The sequence below is a fragment of the Geotrypetes seraphini genome, chromosome 8, assembly GCF_902459505.1.
Source record: "Geotrypetes seraphini chromosome 8, aGeoSer1.1, whole genome shotgun sequence".
Classification (NCBI taxonomy): Eukaryota; Metazoa; Chordata; class Amphibia; order Gymnophiona; family Dermophiidae; genus Geotrypetes; species Geotrypetes seraphini.
The window spans coordinates 41,302,300-41,321,260 of NC_047091.1; the positions used below are offsets into that span (position 1 = coordinate 41,302,300).

Below are 18,961 nucleotides of genomic sequence, written 5' to 3' on the forward strand. Positions count from 1 at the left end.
CATAGTCAATTCTGTTAGTACTCAACAGACACAAAACATTGTTAAGAAATGGGGGCAAAAGAAGAAACTGCCTAGTACCTAACTCCTCTCCATGCTACTAAGGATAACTATAAGCATGAATGCCTGTAGGACACCACTCTTTATCTAAGTCAGACTAAAGGTCTGCATGGGAACGGGGATCGCGGGAATCCCCCCTAACCCACGGGACTCCCACGGTGACCCCCCTCTGGCTCACGGGACTCCCACGGGGATGGAAGGCTTTGGAAGCAGGATTCGTCCATATAATATAGTGAACCACCTAGAACTCCATGGGTAAGGCGGTATACAAAAATAAAATTATTATTATTAATATAATGGACACGTCAGCCTTAGTAAAAGAGGGGGTTTATAAGTTAATTACCTGAACAGAAAACAAAAAAAGGGTTCCACCAAAGAGATTCCGCAAGGAAAACAGCAGCACAAACACAAAAGAAACTGTGGAGTTGATGATCCTGTCAGAAGTAATTGCTGCTTTTTATGGGGACGGGTAGGGATGGAGGTAATTCCTTGTGGGGATGGGTGGGGACGGAGAGGGTCCTGGCGGGGACAGGTGGGATTTCTGTCCCCGCTCAACTCTCTAAGTCAGACTTAGTCATCTTCCTACATTGTACACTGTCCTCTTGGGAAGATGAGCATGCAAGATCCACTTTCTGGTTGACCATCTCCATCCTTGAGGTCTAGCAGGTCCCAAATGGAAATAAATGAAGTCTATTAAAAATGGCTTTCATCAATATGCTAATTTCAGATACATTTCTTTTTAATACCAGATGAACTCATAAAAAGTCATGTAGTAGCTCAAAAGTCAGAATGGAAGCAGTTCCCTAGACAACTGCATCCTTCTCTTATAGGTATAGGAAGCTGAAATGTGGAGAACGGAGAAGAACCCCCCAAACTATGTCCCCAGAATGCCTCCATGTGGCGTATGTATAAGTACACACCATCTTGTTGTTACATATACTTACATACTATAAATGGCTGTGCAATTTTACAATAGGCCTTTTACACACATAAAACAATTACCTTCCCCCATGGTCCGGGTTCTTGATGAGAGTTGATTGCAAAGGTATCACATACTTTATAAAAGCAGGAGCTCTTAAAAACAAATTTTTGGTGATCTCAAGTAGCCACAATAATAATTTTAGCCACTATTTCATTTGTTGTAGATGGTAGATGTGTGGAACAGTCTCCTGATAGAGGGTGGTGGAGACAGAGACTGTGTCTGATTTCAAGAAAGCCTGGGATCTCTTAGAGAGAGGAAGAGATAATAGTTACTGTGGATGGGCAGACTGGATGGGCCATTTGGCCTTTATCTGCCATCATGTTTTTATGTTTCTAAACAAGAAATATATTGGTGGCTTTAGTTGAAAAATGCTGGACCCATCTTACTTAAATTGTATGTATTTTAGTTATCAAAAGTTTGTAGTTCCTAGAGTATAGAATACTTATAGAAGAATAAAAGAAATTACATCTGATTTAAAAAAATATACTTTGGGGGCACTTAGTTATAGAAAGCAAGTATAAGGTCTTACCCTAGACAAAAGCATGGATGAAGAGGCTGGGCCCAGTGCAGGGCTGAACAAGGCAGAAAACAGGCAGTAAGAGGCAAGAATCAAGCATGAAACAAGAATCAAAAAGTTAGAGCAAGATTTGAATGTGAAGTAGGTAGAAAGGAACTTGACCTGAAGCAGCATAAGGAGTTGGGATGGCAGCAGACACATGACAGGCCCATCAAGGGTGTGTCTGGCTAGGCTTCCTTATATATACCCAGGGCTGATATAAGGGGTGGGAAACCAGGGCTACTGTTAAGGGCCCCCAAGTCTGCCTTAAGTTGAAGGAGACACATCCTGCAAGCAAGATTTGGAGCACCCTCCCTAGTTTCTGCCCTGGCCCTCATCATGTCTATCACTGGCCCTGGACACATCTCTTGCTGGTCCAATGGACTCCTCTGGGGGGGGGGGGTGAGTGGGGGGGACAAACTTCTCCTTCTGTCACTCATGGTCATGTTTCCTGGAACTCAGGTTGCAGCTAATAGCCTCTCTCAGTTGCAAGTCTCCAGCCTCTGTCATACAAGTCCATAGGCTTCATTCCCAACAAACCAAGAGCAACTACAGTTATTAAAGGCTTAGATTATCTCTCAAGTCTCAAACATACTGAAGTTGGAAAATCTTGCACAGTTGAAATGTTTTGAAAAAAATCACAACTGCATAAATACTCCTCTTGGAATTAAGCCATACAATCCAGAATCAAATATTCTGTTGGTGATGGTTAGATTGATATACAATCACTTTCCTGGCAAGGACATAGTCCTGATTTCTAACCTTTGATCACTTATTTCCTGGGATGGGGTCAAGTTCGAGTTAGAGAATCTGCTAATGGTTGTAGGGAAATATAAGCAGGAGAACACAGACTGAAAAGCTTCCCAGAAGAATCTCATCCGAAACACATACAACACAGGGTTGAAGGCAGAGTTGGCATGGGAGAAGATAACAGCAGTCAATGTAACTTGGCTTGGGATCTGATAGCTGGGCCAAAAGAAAAAGATTAAGTTTAAAATGTTAATAGGAAGCCAGCAGAAAGCAAAGCAGAAAAGGACAATAAAGAGTGAAGTGGCTGTCTGTACTTCTTTCCGTATAATCATCTGGCGCTTCTTTTCCCTGCTGATGTCTACTTCCCATTTGGCAATCCTCCGGATTTGATGCTTAACTTCCATGAAAATGCGTCCATAGAGAAAGAACATGATAGATAATGGGACGAGCATGCATCCCAAGAAGATAAAGTAGACCATATAAGTGTTTGCAATTAAGTCCTCAAAGAGGCACTCACCACTTAGAGGGAAAGGCTTATGCCAACCCATCAGGGGCACCAGCCCACTTAGAATGGCTAGAGTCCAGCATGCCAGGATGATCAGCAGGGAGTTCTTGGGAGTCATCAAAGAATCATAGTGGAAAGGTTTTACGATGGAAATATAACGTTCTACTGCTATAGCCAGCAGTCCAAAAACTGAAGCCAGAGTGCACACTATCAAAGAACATAGCATCAGCACGCACAGGTAACGGTTAGATTTGGGTATCCCAATGTTTGTTAGTACTGCACAAGGAACACCTACAGCGCCAACCAAAATATCTGCCATAGCTAATGATACCAAAAAGTAATTGTTGATTATCCGGAGCTTTTTGTCTCGCAGGATAACAGTGCAGATGAAGAGGTTACCAATGATTGCTATAAAGGCAGTGACCCCTTCTATGGCAAAGTAAGGCATACTCATGCTCAGCAGGTGGGCATTAGAGGGTGAGGGGCAACTCCCATTGAGATCCTGAAAGCAGGAAGAATTTGATGGGTTGTCCATTATATGAAGGCAAATTGGAATGGATCTATGTTATCTTCCTTCTCCTATTCAGTAAGCAACTGACCCTCTATGGTTTCACTGATGTCTTTTTCACAGTATTCTTGTCATCGGAGTTTCTCTGCCATTCATTCTTCCAATGCTGCGTAGTTCTGAAGTTAATAGAAAACAACTCAGATTATTTGCATCAATAAAGTCCCTCTTTTTAACATCATTTTCTTTCATTTATTTTTCATTGTTTCTACTTACTATTTGTTCTTTCTTTCCTATCATATACTACTACTAATCACTGGGAATCAAACCCAGTTCCCTAGGATCTCTGCTCACTGCTCTAACCATTGGGTTACTCCTCAACCTCCTTCAAGGAATTCATATCCTGCTATAAAACTCTGTTTTTCCAGACATTCACCAATGCTGTTACATCTTTTATTGTTGCTCTGTCCTTTTCTTTTTTACATTATGTCCTTGTTTCTAGGATTGTATTGTGCCAGAATTGCACTCTGTGTGACATGCTCCCTCCCCCAGTGCCTCTCAATGCCACGAAGACAAGAAAATGGACGGGAAACAATTTTGGCACATCCACACAGCCCATAGTATGGCCCTGCCTGTTTCTGTTTTCTTTTATACATGAATTTCCTTTACTTTTTCCTCCATTTTCTATGCTTTTTTTCTTCTTTTTTGATATTTGGTTCTCTTTTTTCCCCTTCTCTATTGATTAAAGATTTAAAGAAAAAGTCTTGAGCTGCCATATGTGGGATCTCTCCAGATCTACCAGCTTCCATACATCCTGTCACCAAATAGAAAGCTATAAATACACAGCCCTATGTGACCCATTATCATTCAAGCTATACAGCATTTCCTATGAATTTCTGCTAGTAAGAAGTGATACTGTGTGTTCCATTGCCTATAACATTCAAGAGTTCTTTTATAAAGCTGCAGTAAAAATTGGCCTTAACGTGCCCTTACCTAGGTTTTCTTCAAGTGCTAAGGACATTTTTATTATGGCCATAAAAAAAACCTCCTTTTCCATTTACAGACAGTCCCCAAGTTAAGAATGAGTTATGTTTTTAAAGCTGTTCTTAAGTCAGATTTGTATGTAACTCAGAACTTGTAGATTTTAAGATTCTTGCTGCTTATCTCTGCTCCCAGCTGACAGAAGGGCAAACTGTCTCCATCAGTGTTCCTTCGTACACCATGCACAAGCATACACTAGTGCTGCCCGATTCAGAAAAAAAAATTGATTCAATTCAGCCTATTGAATCGATTTTTCGAATAAGACCACCACCAGAACTAGAGATACCAAGTCACACGCATTTAACCTCCTTCACGTTCTTTACTCGCTGAACACTGCTTTCACAGAGGGGGAACCCCATCCACTCCCATGATCTACTATTCATCTCTTTTCCACTTTTCCCTGTGCAACATGCCTCCCCGTCTGCGAACCTTTACCTTACTCTTAGGCTCTCCAGATCCAGTCCCACCTGTTTGAGGTTGCCCATGACCAGCCCCCCGCTTTTCTGTTCTAAGACGTCACACCACCTTAGGGATAAAGTCCATTTGGTGCTCCCTTTGCCGAAGTCCTTTTTTCTGATGTAACTTCCAGTTTTGCAAAACCAAAAGTTACATTAGATGGAAGGACTCCAATGGCAGAGCAAGGATAAAGGACTTGAATCAGTGAGTTCAGGTTTTTTTTTTTTTTTTTTTAAAAACACGCATGGATTCAAATTGATTCATCTAAAGTGAATCGGTAAATCGATTCGAATCGGAAATCAGGCAAATACTGTTCTTAATGTGGCCATGCATCATTCCTGAATCTGCTACAGGAGAAATGTAGGAGTCTATGCCACTGGAAATACTGCTCAGTGAAATCAAATAAAGCCACAACTGCATTCTTAAGTCAGGCATCTGTAACTCGGGGACTGCCTGTATGTCATTTATGGCAGTGCACTGTTACCATTAGTGTGCGACCATATTTAAAAATTACAATGTGAGCATGTACCACCATTTATATAGGAGGTGGTAAGGGCTCCCCATTAACTGTACACTAACCAGTTAGCACACAAGTAATATAGATTCACTAACTAGTCAGTACATAAATGCCCACTAAAAAATAAGTAATGTGTGGTTAGTGTGTGCATATGCCAAAACTAATGCATTAGAAACTAATAGTATATATTTGTTCCCTGACTTGAAGGGTATGTTCACATATACTAGTGAGTAATTTTTCAGACAGGTTTGCCAGTTTAATGCACAACCTATAAGTTCTTATGTTGAAATGATAGCATTTTCGTCTAACTAAAACAAAATATGAAGATACTCCAAAGCTTTAAAGTCTTTCCAATCCAGTGGAATTTGGAAAGAATTATATGAAAAGGGTTGCAAATATCTGGAAGCAAACTCCAAAGATTTAACGGAGTATAATGAAACCTGGCATGAGGAAAAAAACCAATAAAAAGACTTGATGAGTTTGAATGGGTCAATTTAAACTTGGGGCTCCAGAGAAATAAATCCCTTCAAAGAATGGCCCAGTGCATTTCCATGGGAGAAATTTCAGTTTCTGTAACATATGATGGCTTTTATAAAGCTGTAGTAGAGGTTTCTGCTGTGGCTTCGTAAAAGGAGCCCATAGATAATTAAACTAGCTGTTAGGCAAGCCCTTCTTTCAAACTACTCCTCCCATTCTCAACTCTCCCAACCTAACCCCACCCCAAAATACTTCCCCTGCACACAGTACTCCTGCCCCCCAAACTAACACTCAACAACTGTCCTGTCACCCTGCAAACAGTACATACTCCCCAAAACTACCCCCATAATTGCCCTAACATTCCACAAACTGCCAGGGCACTCTAAAGGTAGTGGCCACAGCTCGAGGCACCTGGAAGTATGCAGACGTTGCCGTGATGACATCACGCACATGCTTGACATCATCATGTCAACATCCACGCATCTGCAGAGGCCCTCCAGACGGGCCCCGAGACGCCAGTAGGGGGTGCCAGCAGGGAAGAGGGCTGGAGAGAAGGAGAGGCGCTGACGCCGGCTAATTGCCTACAGCAGTGTTTCTCAACTACTTCAAGCTAAGTACCCACTAAGTCTAACAAATATCAACTGAGTACCCCAACCACAGACCTCCCAAGCTCTGCCCTAGGCCCACCTAAGCTCTGCCTCAGATCCCACCCCCTTTACTAATTGTAATGCAATTTTTTCCATTCATTTTTCATATATACACAGCAGATATAGATTCTCAAAACTGACACATTTCAAAATCACTATATTGAAAATAAAATCATTTTCCCTACCTTTGTTGTTTGCTGACTTTATTTTTCTGTGCTTTTAACTGTTTCCAGTGGCTTCTTATCCATTAACTGTTTTTCTCTCCTTCTTCACTTTCTGCCTTGCATCCATCTTTATATAAATGCACACAACTTATCTCCAAGGATAACAATTATTTTGAAAGCAGCTCATTAATAGATGTCGCTTCCATATGCTCAGAAATACGTTAGCTCTAATGGGGGGTGTTTTCCCTCCTCACGGAGCTTATTAGTCCAGTCATAGCATATATTATGCTTCTTCAATCAATCTCTGTTTTCTTTTTTCTTTGCCTTTTTTCTTTATATATGCTTTCCAAGCCTGATATTTGTTATTACATGCCTATGATTACACCTGGCAAGCAAGTAAAAATCCGTCACTTATCTTGGACGTGGTTGGGGGTCCCAACACGGCTCCATTTCAAAATCTGCTTCAGGAGACACAAACTAAATTTCCTATACAATTCTACTGATAGTTATGACTGCCAACAGGAGACTTGCTGTAGAAAGGCATATCAGGTGAATAGCGTTTCTGTGAACAAAGAGAGTCTAAAGTTGAACTCTGTTCAGAATACTTTCTATGCTGTATAAAATCATTGCAGGCAAACCAAGAGGGAGATTAAAATCATACGTATCAAAGAAAATATGATCTACAATGCTTGAACAGGACATTCCACCTTGCAACTGACAAAAACCGCCACCAGCTCTTCAATTAAATAAGGGTCACGTGAATGCTGCATAAACGTGAAACAATTCACTGACAGAAAGGAGAGAAGGATTACAAGAAAGCTAACCACTCAATTTCATTAAGTCCTCGTGGATTCAGAATTTCTAGCATGTATCCACCGCTGTTCTTTCTGCCACAAAAGATAGGCTATGTCTCCTCCCCTGGAGGTGTTAACTGTATCTAGTATGGAATAGTGCAACTGCTCCACTGTATAAGATTTACTAAGCCAATGGGCTACAAGCGGGTCTTCTTGGATAGCTGATTGAATCCTGCTAACATGTTCTCCGATCCGAGTTTTAATGTTCCTGGTCGTGCATTCCACATAGAACATTGCACACGGACACCGAATAATATAAACCACCTGATGAGAATTGTAATCAGTATCCAACCGGGTAGATTTTTTTCTGTACCCAGTCAGGTAATTGCAAATCTTGTAAGGTCAATTGCAAGGTGGAATGTTCCTGTTCAAGCACTGTAGACCATATTTTCTTTGATATGTATAATTTTAGTCTCCCTCTTGGTTTGCCTGCAATGATTTTATACAGCATAGAAAGTAGCCTGAACAGAGTTCAACTCTCTGTTCACAGAAACACTATTCACCTGATATAGCACAGTTACTTACCGTAACAGGTGTTATCCAGGGATAGCAGGCAGATATTCTCTACATGTGGGTGACATCATCCACGGAGCCCCGTCGCAGACAGCTTTTCAAGCAAACTTGATTGAAGATCTTGAAGTTTGCTAGTGCTGCACCGTGCATGCATGTGCCTTCCCACCCCACTAGAGGGCGCGTCTCCTCAATGTGGTCCTCAGTTCAGATAGCTAGCAAAGAAGCCAACCCGGGGAGGCGGGTGGGTTGCGAGAATATCTGCCTGCTGTCCTTGGATAACACCTATTAAGGTAAGTAACTGTGCTTTATCCCAGGACAAGCAGCCAGCATAGAAACATAGAATATGACGGCAGAAAAGGGCCTATGGCCCAACAAGTCTGCCCACTCAAATAACCCTCCCCTTTAAATTCCTCTTTGAAGTGATCCCACGTGTTGATTCCATTTGATCTTAAAGTCAGTCACGTTACTGACCTCAACTACCTGAAGTGGAAGATCATTCCAACGGTCGACCACCCTTTTGGTGAAGAAGTACTTCCTAGTGTCACCATTGAATCTCCCGCCCCTGATTTTCAGCGGAGCCCCCTTGTCGCCATAGGGCTTGTAAGGAAGAAGATATCTTCTTCCACCTCAATGCGGCCAGTAACGTATTTGAATGTCTCTATCATATCACCCCTCTCTCTTCGTTCTCTACATGTGGGTGACCTCCAAGCTAACCAGGATGGGACGGTGGGAGAGTTGGCAATTTAAGAGAACAGATTACGCAAAACTGACTGGCCGAACCGGCCGTCGCGTCTGGAAAAAGTATCCAGACAATAGTGAGAGGTGAAGGTATGAACCGAAGACCAAGTGGCGGCTTTGCAGATCTCCTCAATAGGCGTGGACCTGAGGAAAGCGACAGATGGCACCATCGCTCTGACTTTATGCCCGTGACCCGACCCTGCAGCGGGAGACCAGCCTGAGCGTAGCAGTAGGAAATACAAGCAGCCAACAAGTTGAACAATGGTGCGCTTGGAAACAGGACGCCCCAACCGATTGAGATCGAAAGATATGAAGAGTTGAGGAGCTGTCCGATGAGATTGGGTGAGTTGGAGGTAAAAAGCCAACACACTCTTACAGTCAAGAGTGTGAAGCGCCACCTCTCCAGGATGAGAATGGGGCTTAGGAAAAAACACCGGAAGAACAATGGACTGGTTGAGGTGGAAATCCGAAACCACCTTGGGCATGAACTTAGGATGAGTACGAAGGACCACCTTGTCATGATGAAAAACAGTAAAAGGTGGGTCAGCAACAAGAGCTTGCAGTTCACTGACTCTGCGAGCAGACATGAGGGCAATCAGGAACAAGACCTTCCAAGTGAGAAACTTCAGATGAGCCTTGTCAATGGGTTCAAATGGAGGTTTCATCAATTGAGCCAGAACCACATTAAGATCCCAAACCACCGGGAGAGGCTTGAGTGGAGGATGAATATTGAAAAGGCCCTTCATAAATCGGGAAACCACCGGATGGACAGAGAGCAGTTTCCCATCAAGCGGCTGATGAAAAGCAGCAATCGCACTGAGGTGGACTCGAATGGATGTCGATTTGAGACCAGACCGAGACAAGTGCAACAGATAATCCAGCAATGAAGACAAGGAAGCAGAAAGTGGCTCCAGGCGATGCCCAGTATACCATGCAGCAAATCTAGTCCATTTCTGGGAGTAGCACTGGTGAGTGGAACTTTTCCGAGAGGCCTCAAGAACATCCCTCACCGACGGAGAGAAATCGAAGAAGGGAGTCACGTGGAGAGGAACCAAGCTGTTAAATGTAGAGACTGCAAACTGGGATGCAGCAGCGAACCCTGACTCTGAGACAGCAGAGAAGGAAACACAGGCAGAAGTAGAGGCTCCCTAACACTGAGTTGGAGAAGAAGGGAGAACCACGGCTGCCTCGGCTACCGAGGAGCTATCAAAATCATGGCGGCTTGAGCTGACTTGAGATGTACTAGCATCCGCAGAATCAGAGGAAAAGGAAGGAACGCGTAGAGGAACCTGCCCGACCAATCCAGAAGGAAGGCATCCGCCTCGAGATGATCTGGGGAGTAAATCCTGGAGCAGAAGCAAGGCAACTTGTGTTTGAGGGGTGAGGCAAACAGATCTATCTGCGGCGTCCCCCATCGAGCAAACAACTGATGCAGAGTCGAGGAATGGAGCGATCATTCATGAGGCTGGAGAAGGCGACTCAATCTGTCTGCCGTGCAGTTTTGTGCGCCCTGGATGTAGACTGCCTGAAGGAAGATGTTGTGGCGTATCGCCCACTCCCAGAGCCGAAGAGCCTCCCGGCAGAGAGACAGGGAACCCGTACCCCCCTGCTTGTTCACATAATATATCGCCACCTGGTTGTCCGTGCGCACCAGGACCACGCAATCCTGAAGCAAATGCCGAAAGGCGACCAGCGCATTGAAAATGGCCCAAAGCTCCAGCAGGTTGATGTGACAGCGACGGTCGGTGCTCGACCAAAGACCCTGAGTCCGGAGGCTGTCGAGGTGAGCCCCCCCAGGCATATGCGAAGGAGTCCGTTGTAAGGACCTTCTGCGGCGGGGGCGTGAGAAAGAGAAAACCTTTGGAAAGATTGGAAGAGAGCGTCCACCAGCGGAGCGAACGCCTCAAGGAGGGAGTCACCGCAATGTGCTGAGAGGCGGGATCCCGGTCCTGTCTCCACTGGGATGCCAGGGTCCACTGAGGTACCTGGAGGTGAAGTCTGGCAAAAGGAGTCACATGAACGGTGGAGGCCATGTGTCCCAACATGATCATCATCTGCTTGACTGAGGCCGTAGACTAAAGGGAGACATGCCGGCACAGGTGGATGAGGGCGGCCTGCCGAGGTTGAGGCAGAAATGTGCGGAGGCGAACCGTGTCCAAAATCGCCCCAATGAACTGCAGAGACTGAGAGGGGCACAACTGGGACTTGGGGAAGTTGACCTTGAAGCCCAGACACTGAAGGAACGGAATAGTCCGTTGGGTAGCTAAAATAACCTCCCGCCGTTACGGTGCTTTGATAAGCCAGTCGTCGAGGTACGGGTACACCTGAAGACCCTGCGACCGCAAGGCCGCTACCATCACCATGAGGCACTTCGTGAAGACTCGTGGGGATGAAGCGAGCCCGAACGGGAGGACTCGATACTGCAGGTGAAGGTCTCCCACTTGAAAGCGAAGGAACCAGCGAGAGGCCTGGTGAATCAGGATGTGAGTGTAGGCCTCTTTCAGGTCCAGGGAACATAGCCAGTCTCCCTCGTCCATCAGGGGATACAGTGTGGGAAGAGAGAGCATACGGAACTTCTACTTGACCAGGAACTTGTTCAGCACGCGGAGGTCGAGGATAGGGCGTAGGTCCCCGGTCTTTTTGGGGACTAGAAAGTATCGGGAGTAGAACCTGGTGCGCTGCTAACACAAAGGGACCACCTCCACCGCTCGGAAGCGAAGATGGGCATGAGCCTCCTGGAGAAGAAGGGGGAGTAGCGCTCTGTTGGAAGGACATTCTCTTGGGGGCAGGTCCGGAGGAGTCGTCCGGAAGTGTAGGGAATACCCCTCTCTGATGACGGACAGGACCCAGTTGTCCGAAGTTATCAGTTCCCAGCGGTGATAAAAAGCATGGAGGCGGCCCCCTATATGCAGAGGAGAAGACTCGAGGATGGAGGGGGCCGGCCCGCTCCAACCGGGCCAGTCAAAAAGACGGTGCAGGCTTGGCTGCCGCAGGCTTCTGAGGGGCCCTTTGCTGCTGCAGACGCCGAAGAGGCAGCCGGGAAAAAGCCGGCGTGGACTTTTGAGGATAATGCTGGGGAGGCAACTTGTACGACTTAGGAGGAGCGGGCTTCGCCTTGGGCCTAACCAAGGAGGCAAAGAAGCGCTCATGCTCGGAGAGGCGTTTGGTGGCTGCCTCGATGGAGTTGTCAAAGAGTTCATTGCCCAAACATGGGAGATTCGCCAGCCGGTCCTGCAGATTCGGGTCCATGTCAACTATGCGGAGCCAGGCTAGGCGGCGCATGGCTACCGCAAAGGCGGAGACCCTTGAGGAGAGTTCAAAGGCATCATAGGTCGCTTGAAACATATAAAGGCGAATCTGCGACAGCATATCCAGGAGCCAGCGAAATTCCGTCCGGCGATGAACAGGCAAATCCTCCTGAAACGAGGGCATGGATTTGATACACTGTTTCAGATATGACGTAAAAGTAAAATTGTAGTTAAGAACCCTGTTCGCCATCATCAAATTTTGGTACAGGCGCCTGCCAAACTTGTCCATAGTCCGGCCCTCCCGGACAGCCGCGTAGACCTTGGAAGGATTAGACTTCTTCAAGGAAGACTCCACCACCAAGGATTGGTGGGAGAGCTGAGCCTTCTCAAACTCCTTACAGGGGACCGTCCGGTACCTGGACTCCATCTTGGCCGGAATAGAGTAAGGTGTCTCTAAATTCTGGAAGAAAGTCTGCTGCAAAACTGGGTTCAAGGGGAGGCGAAGGGATTCCTTCGGTGGGTAAGGAAGCTCCATCTCCTCCAAATATTCCAGGGTACACATGGATCCGGACTGGAGGTCCAGTTGCAGCGCCCATGTCCATCACGAACCTGGTGAAGGACAGCTTGCCCGTAGAATGCCCCTCAAGGAGGGAAGCCAAGCGGGACTTAGGGGCAGCAGAGAACGAGGGGGAAGCCTCCCTCGAATACTGCACTAGCAGGTCAGTGTCCACAAGCATGGACATTGAGGAGGCCCTACTGAGAGAATGAGGGGGAGTCGATGACAGCCTGCGCTTATAGAGCCTAGAAGGCGAGGACCCAGGGGTCCGAGGAACGGAAGTCCGGGGAGCCTATCTCACCGAGCCTCGGGAGGGAGATTCCTTCCAACTCGGCAGAGGCTGGCGTCTTTGACCTCAAAGCTCCTCGGTGCGGAGACCGAGATGGCACGGGAGAACAGCGAAAATGAGGGAAAGACAGTACGAGGTCGGAGGGCTTGATGGACCCCGTATTGCGAGGGCCCGGCGACCTACCCCACCTCGGGGGGAGAATCCCTGGGCCGTTTGGCGGACCGCTGTCTCGAGGAAGAAGTACGTTTAGGCCGGTGCTTCGACCGAGGTCGGGCGGCGGGAGAAGTCCGCCTCGAGGGAGCAGGCGAGGAGGCACTCGAGGACGAGCGTCGAGACAGACGTGCCTTGCCTCGAGACCCCTCAGTGTGACGCTCAGGCTGGTCAACGACAAACGGGGTCGAGGCCGGGGCAAGCTGAGCCAAAGTAGAGAAGATCTGCCATGTCAAGATAGCCTTAAGTATATCCTCGAACATAGGCACCGAGACCAAAGGGTTTGGACGAACTGGTGCAGCAGTGCGCTCCACCGAGAGTGGCCTCAATGTAGAGTATTCCCGTAATGTGAAGGCATGCTTAGGAGGAGGTCTCGTCGAGGCTGGCAGGACTACACTCACTGCCTGGTTGGCCAGAGACTCTGAGGATGGCTTCTTCGGTAGCTGAGCTGAACCTGAAGGAGAAAGAGGAGACTTACCCAAGGTCGAGGTCTTCGAAGCCGGAGCTGCCAAGGCCTTCGAGGTTGAGGGAGACTTGCTCGGGACCAAGATCTTCGAGGCCGACATCGAAACCGAGACATCGTATCCGCCGACGGGTCCATGTTGAAGAGTTCCACAATCTTGGCCCTCCTGCGACGAAGAGCCCGAGGCTGAAGGGTGGCACAACGAGGGCAGGAGTTCGTAGGGTGGTCAACACCCAGGCAAAGGATACACCAACGATGGGGTCTGTGATGGAGATCACCCGACCGCACTGCGTGCACTTCTTGAACCTGGTAAGAGGCCGGGACATAAGGCAGGAAGGAATGCCAAGGTAAAACCGGGGACCCCCAGTAGGGGAAAACAAAAAAAATTATTATTATTTTTTTTTTTTGTAAAAAGAAAAAAAAGACGCGGCACAGCGACTTCCCAGAAAATAATAAAAGAAGCTGCGGTGCAAGAAAGGCACTTAGATTCACAAAGAAGAGAAACAGGGCTTTCAGGCTCCACAGAAAACTAAGAACTGCATGTGTGGTGCAGCATTAGCAAACTTCAAGATCTTCAATCAAGTTTGCTTGAAAAGCTGTCCGCGACGGAGCTCCGTGGATAACATCACCCACATGTAGAGAATATGCTGCCTGCTTGTCCTGGGATAAGCCTTTCTACAGTAAGTCTCCTGTTAGCAGTCATAACTACTAGTAGAATTGTATTGGAAATTTAGTTTGGGTCTCCTGAAGCAGATCTCGAAACGGGGCCACGTTGGGACCGCCAACCACGTCCAAGAGAAGTGACTTGCTTGCCAGGTATAATCATAGGCATGTAATAACAAATATCAGGCTTGGAAAGCATATATACAGAAAAAGAAAAAAAGGCAAAGAAAAAAGTAAAAAGAAAACAGAAATTGATTGAAGAAACATAATATATGCTAAGACTAGACTAATAAGCTCCGCGAGGGGGCAATTAGAGCTAATGTATCTCTGAGCATATTGGAGCGACATCAATTAATGAGCTACTTTCAAAATAATTGTTATCCCTGGAGATAAGTTGTGTGCATTTATATTTAGTGGTATACTTGAGTATACTGTTTCACATCTCCTTTAATTTGAATGATAGTACCCTGTACAGATATTGTTGGCTAGGTTTGCATCCATCTTTGGCATTAACTTAACATTCAATTTTTTTCATTTTTCTGAAAATCTACTTTTCCATGTCTTCCTTTCCCTTCCTATCTCTCTCTCCCTCCTCCCAGTAGTCCAAAATCTCTCCCCTTCCTTTTCTCCCCTTCCCAGTCTGGCATCTCTCTCCTCTCCTTCCCATAATCTGGCATCTCTCTCTACTACTACTATTATTACTGTATTATTTCTATAGCACTACTAGACTCCCCTCCTTCCCTGGTCTGGTATCTCTCCCTTCCTTTAGTCATCTTCCCTCCTCCCCAATGTAACATTTCTCTCTCCCTTCCTCCTTTCTGCCCCCTGCAGTCCATCTCCCTTCCCTGCCTCCTTTCTGTCCCCCCCTCCCAGTCCAACATTTTTAGCCCTCCTTTCCACCAGTCCAACATTTATTTATCTCTTCCTCCTGTGTGCTGCGTCTCCTCCGGTCCTCCTTCCCTCCCCCAACTTCTTTCCATGAGTCCAACTTTTCATTCTCTGTCCTCTCCCCCTTCCCCTGACATTTCTCCTTCCCTCCTTTCTATCCTCCCCATCCATCTCGCCCTCTCTACAACTCCAAAACTTTCTGACTCCTGCATACTTTCTCTCTCTCTCTCCTTGTCTCTTCCCTTGAGTGACATTCCTCCTTCCCACCCCACAACCCAATATACGCTCTCTCCACGCACTATCTCACCCTCCCCTCCAGGATGCAGCACCTTTCCTTTCCCTCCCCTTCTGCCAGGTCTAACAGCACCTCTTCTCCCTTCCCCTCCCCCCTGTCCAGCAGCACCTCTCCCTCCAGCAGCATCTCTCCCTCTCCCCATATCCAGCAGTACCTCTCTTCCCTTTTCCCCTGTCCAGAAGTACCCCTTTTCTCTTCTCTTTCCCTCCTCCCCTGTCCAGCAGTACCCCTTCTCCTTTCTCTTTCCCTCCTCCCCTGTCCAGCAGTAGCTCTCCTCTCTCTAGTGGTAGCTCACTGTGCTTTTAACTTCCCCACACTGCTGCCGCTAGCATTAGTTTAGACTTTAGATGCAGTTCCATCAGGCAGCCTCAGGGCCTTTGCTAGGCCGGCCCCCTCTGAAGAAAGAATTAGTTGCATCATCGAAGCAGACCGGCCTAGGAAAGGCTCTGAGGCTACCTGATGAAACCGTGTCTAAACTAATGCTAGCGGCAGCTGTGTGGCGAAGTTAAACATACACTGAGCTGCCGCTGCTGGTCCGAGAGAGAAGACAAGGAAGGCAGGAGTCCTGGGAAATTTGCGACGGCAGCAGAAAGTTGCTAGACATGCAGCGCTAGCGCCGTACCGTGTGTTGAGAACCTCTGGCCCTACAGGACGTGCCTCTTGTGAGAGTCATGTCCTGTAGGCAAGTCAGCTAGCCAGCACCTCTCTTCCTCCTCAGTGTGCCATGGTACACTTGGAATCTCAGGAGGCACACTAGTGTGCCGCCGCAGCACACAGTTTGCAATACACTGCTCTAAACTATCACCACAACTGCCCCAGCACATTACCTCCCCACAACTGCCCCAAGTACCAAGAATTACCCCTCCTAAATGCTCTAACACTTGGAAAATTGCATATTACTGCTTCACCCTCAAAATCTACTCTGTAATTGCCCCACCTCACAAACTGCTCTACTTCCAAAAAAACTAAACCTGCTTCCTGCAACTTTACCACTATCCTGCAAACTGCCTCCACTAAAACAGGGATCTCCCCAAACTATCCTGAATTTAAATTTGCTGATGACACTAAACTCTGCGGCAGGGTTAGAACCACGGAAGACTGCGAAGACCTACAAAGGGACCTAACAAAACTGGAAGAGTGGGTAAAAAAGTGGCAGATGAGTTTTAACATAGAGAAATGCAAGGTCATGCATGTAGGGAAAAAGAACCCAATGTTCAGCTACAAAATGGGGGGATCACTGCTAGGGGTGAGCAATCTTGAAAGAGACCTGGGGGTGATGGTGGACACAACATTGAAACCATCGGCACAGCCTCAAAGAAAGCAAACAGGATGTTGGGTATCATTAAAAAGGGCATCACAACCAAGACGAAGGAAGTCATCATGCCGCTGTATCGTGCAATGGTGCGACCGCACCTGGAGTACTGTGTCCAGTACTGGTCGCTGTACCTCAAGAAGGACATGGCAGTTCTTGAGGGGGTCCAGAAGAGAGCGACTAAACTGATAAAGGTATGGAAAACTTTTCATACGCTGACAGGTTGAAAATGCTGGGGCTGTTCTCCCTGGAGAAGAGGAGACTTAGAGGAGAAATGATAGAAACCTTCAAAATCCTGAAGGGCATAGAGAAGGTAGACAGGGACAGATTCTTCAGATTGTGGGGAACCACAAATACTAGGGGTCACTCGGCGAAATTGAAAGGGGACAGGTTTAGAACAAATGCTAGGAAGTTCTTTTTTACCCAGAGGGTGGTGGACACATGGAACGCACTTCCGGAGGTTGTGATAAGCCAGAGCACAGTACAGGGGTTCAAGGAAGGTTTAGATAGATTCCTAAAGGATAAGGGGATTGAGGGGTACAGATAAAAGCAGAGGTAGGTTATAGAGATGGTAAAGAAACCACTTCAGAGGTCATAGACTTGATGGGCCGCCGTGAGAGCGGACCGCTGGGCGCGATGGACCTCTGGTCTGACCCAGCGGAGGCAACTCTTATGTTCTTTACAATCTACCAACAGTAACTGCCCCTTTCAACATGTAAACCAGTTATCTCATTTTTAAACCAGGACCACTTTGGATCCAAATAAGATGAAAAATACCAACATTGCTGACCAGTGTGTATCCATACCACCAGCCCACCTTCAAGGAGATTTCCAAATGCATTCTCTTCATCTATTGAGAAATGACTTGTCCTACAAGCATGTGGTTCTTTTTTCCAACCACTTCTCCCTATCATGAGGATGGGTAGAGGCAGAGCATACCAGGGGGAAAAAAAAGCCAGAATGATGATGCGGGCCACCACAGATGCCTCAAGGGGCAACAATGCAGGCCTTGCATTGTAAACTGTGTACCACAGCCCCTGCAATTGCCTCCCCCACAAAAACTAGCCCTTCTACAACTTCTCCATCCCACTAACTGCCCCACATCCAAAAAATATTCCTATACTAACTGCCCACCCCCATGACTGCTCTAGTCTATTGCATAGGAACCAGCTCTATGGGTGGTTGAGCACCCCCAATATTTAAGTATTTGTGTATTTCTATTAAGATTAGCACCCCCCAACATTTTGAAAAGTTGGCTCCTATGACCTACTGCAAACTGCCCACCCTCCAAAACTACCCCGCCATTCTGCAAACTGACCCTCCCCAAAAATAGCCTTGCAACTGCCCCACTTCCCCTAAAATATCCCTAGACTGCCCCCCATAGACACATGCACAGAAAATACAACAGAGATACACCACCCAAGGTATTCGACAGAATATATCATGAGTTATACAACGCTTGCTATTGAATAATATTTATTCCGTTATAGTATAGACCTTGATACCTTTTAAAGGACCAACAACAATTATATGGTATTTGAGTTTTCTATCTGAAGAAGAAACCTAAGGGGTCTGTAAATCCCTCCACCCCCATCTTAGAAAAGGTATTTATTATACCCTAAAGAGAATTCTACTATTCCCAGTCTAAAATTGTTATTCATCGTCTTTAAACAAGGCGAACCCATCCTCTGCTCTATATACCGTAGTAAGATGATAAACTGCACTTGCCAAGAATATAAAGATGGAAAATACTGCCCAATATTTTTAAGTTCTGTAAAATAACATTTTCTGCGAGAAACCCAAAAATGTTCAATATTTTAAGAAAAGGTCACAACAAATAATCTTGGGGTGTTTCCCCCCCCCAAAATAAATGATATATTTACTCACTTGCAACCTGTTTCTTCCAAGACACTCAAAAACTGAAATCTTTCAGATTTATAATTTGATCGCAAGACATCTGATAATAGAAAAGAGGAAAAAAAAATTCCTAGTCCACTCGGCTATTCATAACAAAGTCTAGTCTAGTCTTCTCACATTTTCTCATTCTTCGTGAAATCGAAAATCAAAGCACATGTAGTCAGAACAGCAGAGAGAGATGAGGACTTCGTGTGCCATAAGCAACGCAAACAGGTTCAACGCAGTACACATCAGTCAACATTTGGAGCAGAGCGTGTGCGAGCAACAATTGGAAGCAATGACTTCCTCGTTTCAAATACTAGTGCCGAACTGCACTGTTGGAACTTATATTAAGAATAGGAGCTACGGGACTATATGT

General features: G+C 46.3%; 1 protein-coding gene across 1 annotated transcript; it reads right to left on the reverse strand.

Annotated features, from left to right (window-relative positions):
* Positions 1–1,987: 1,987 nt before the first annotated feature.
* On the reverse strand, positions 1,988–18,932 carry LOC117365891 (adenosine receptor A1-like). Its single transcript, XM_033956816.1, has 2 exons — positions 18,574–18,932; positions 1,988–3,534 (listed from the first exon to the last, which is right to left on the reverse strand). The coding sequence occupies exon 2, from the start codon at positions 3,383–3,385 to the stop codon at positions 2,321–2,323; it is 1,065 nt and encodes a 354-aa protein (XP_033812707.1). The 5' UTR covers positions 3,386–3,534; positions 18,574–18,932; the 3' UTR covers positions 1,988–2,320.
* Between the last annotated feature and the right edge of the window lie 29 nt (positions 18,933–18,961).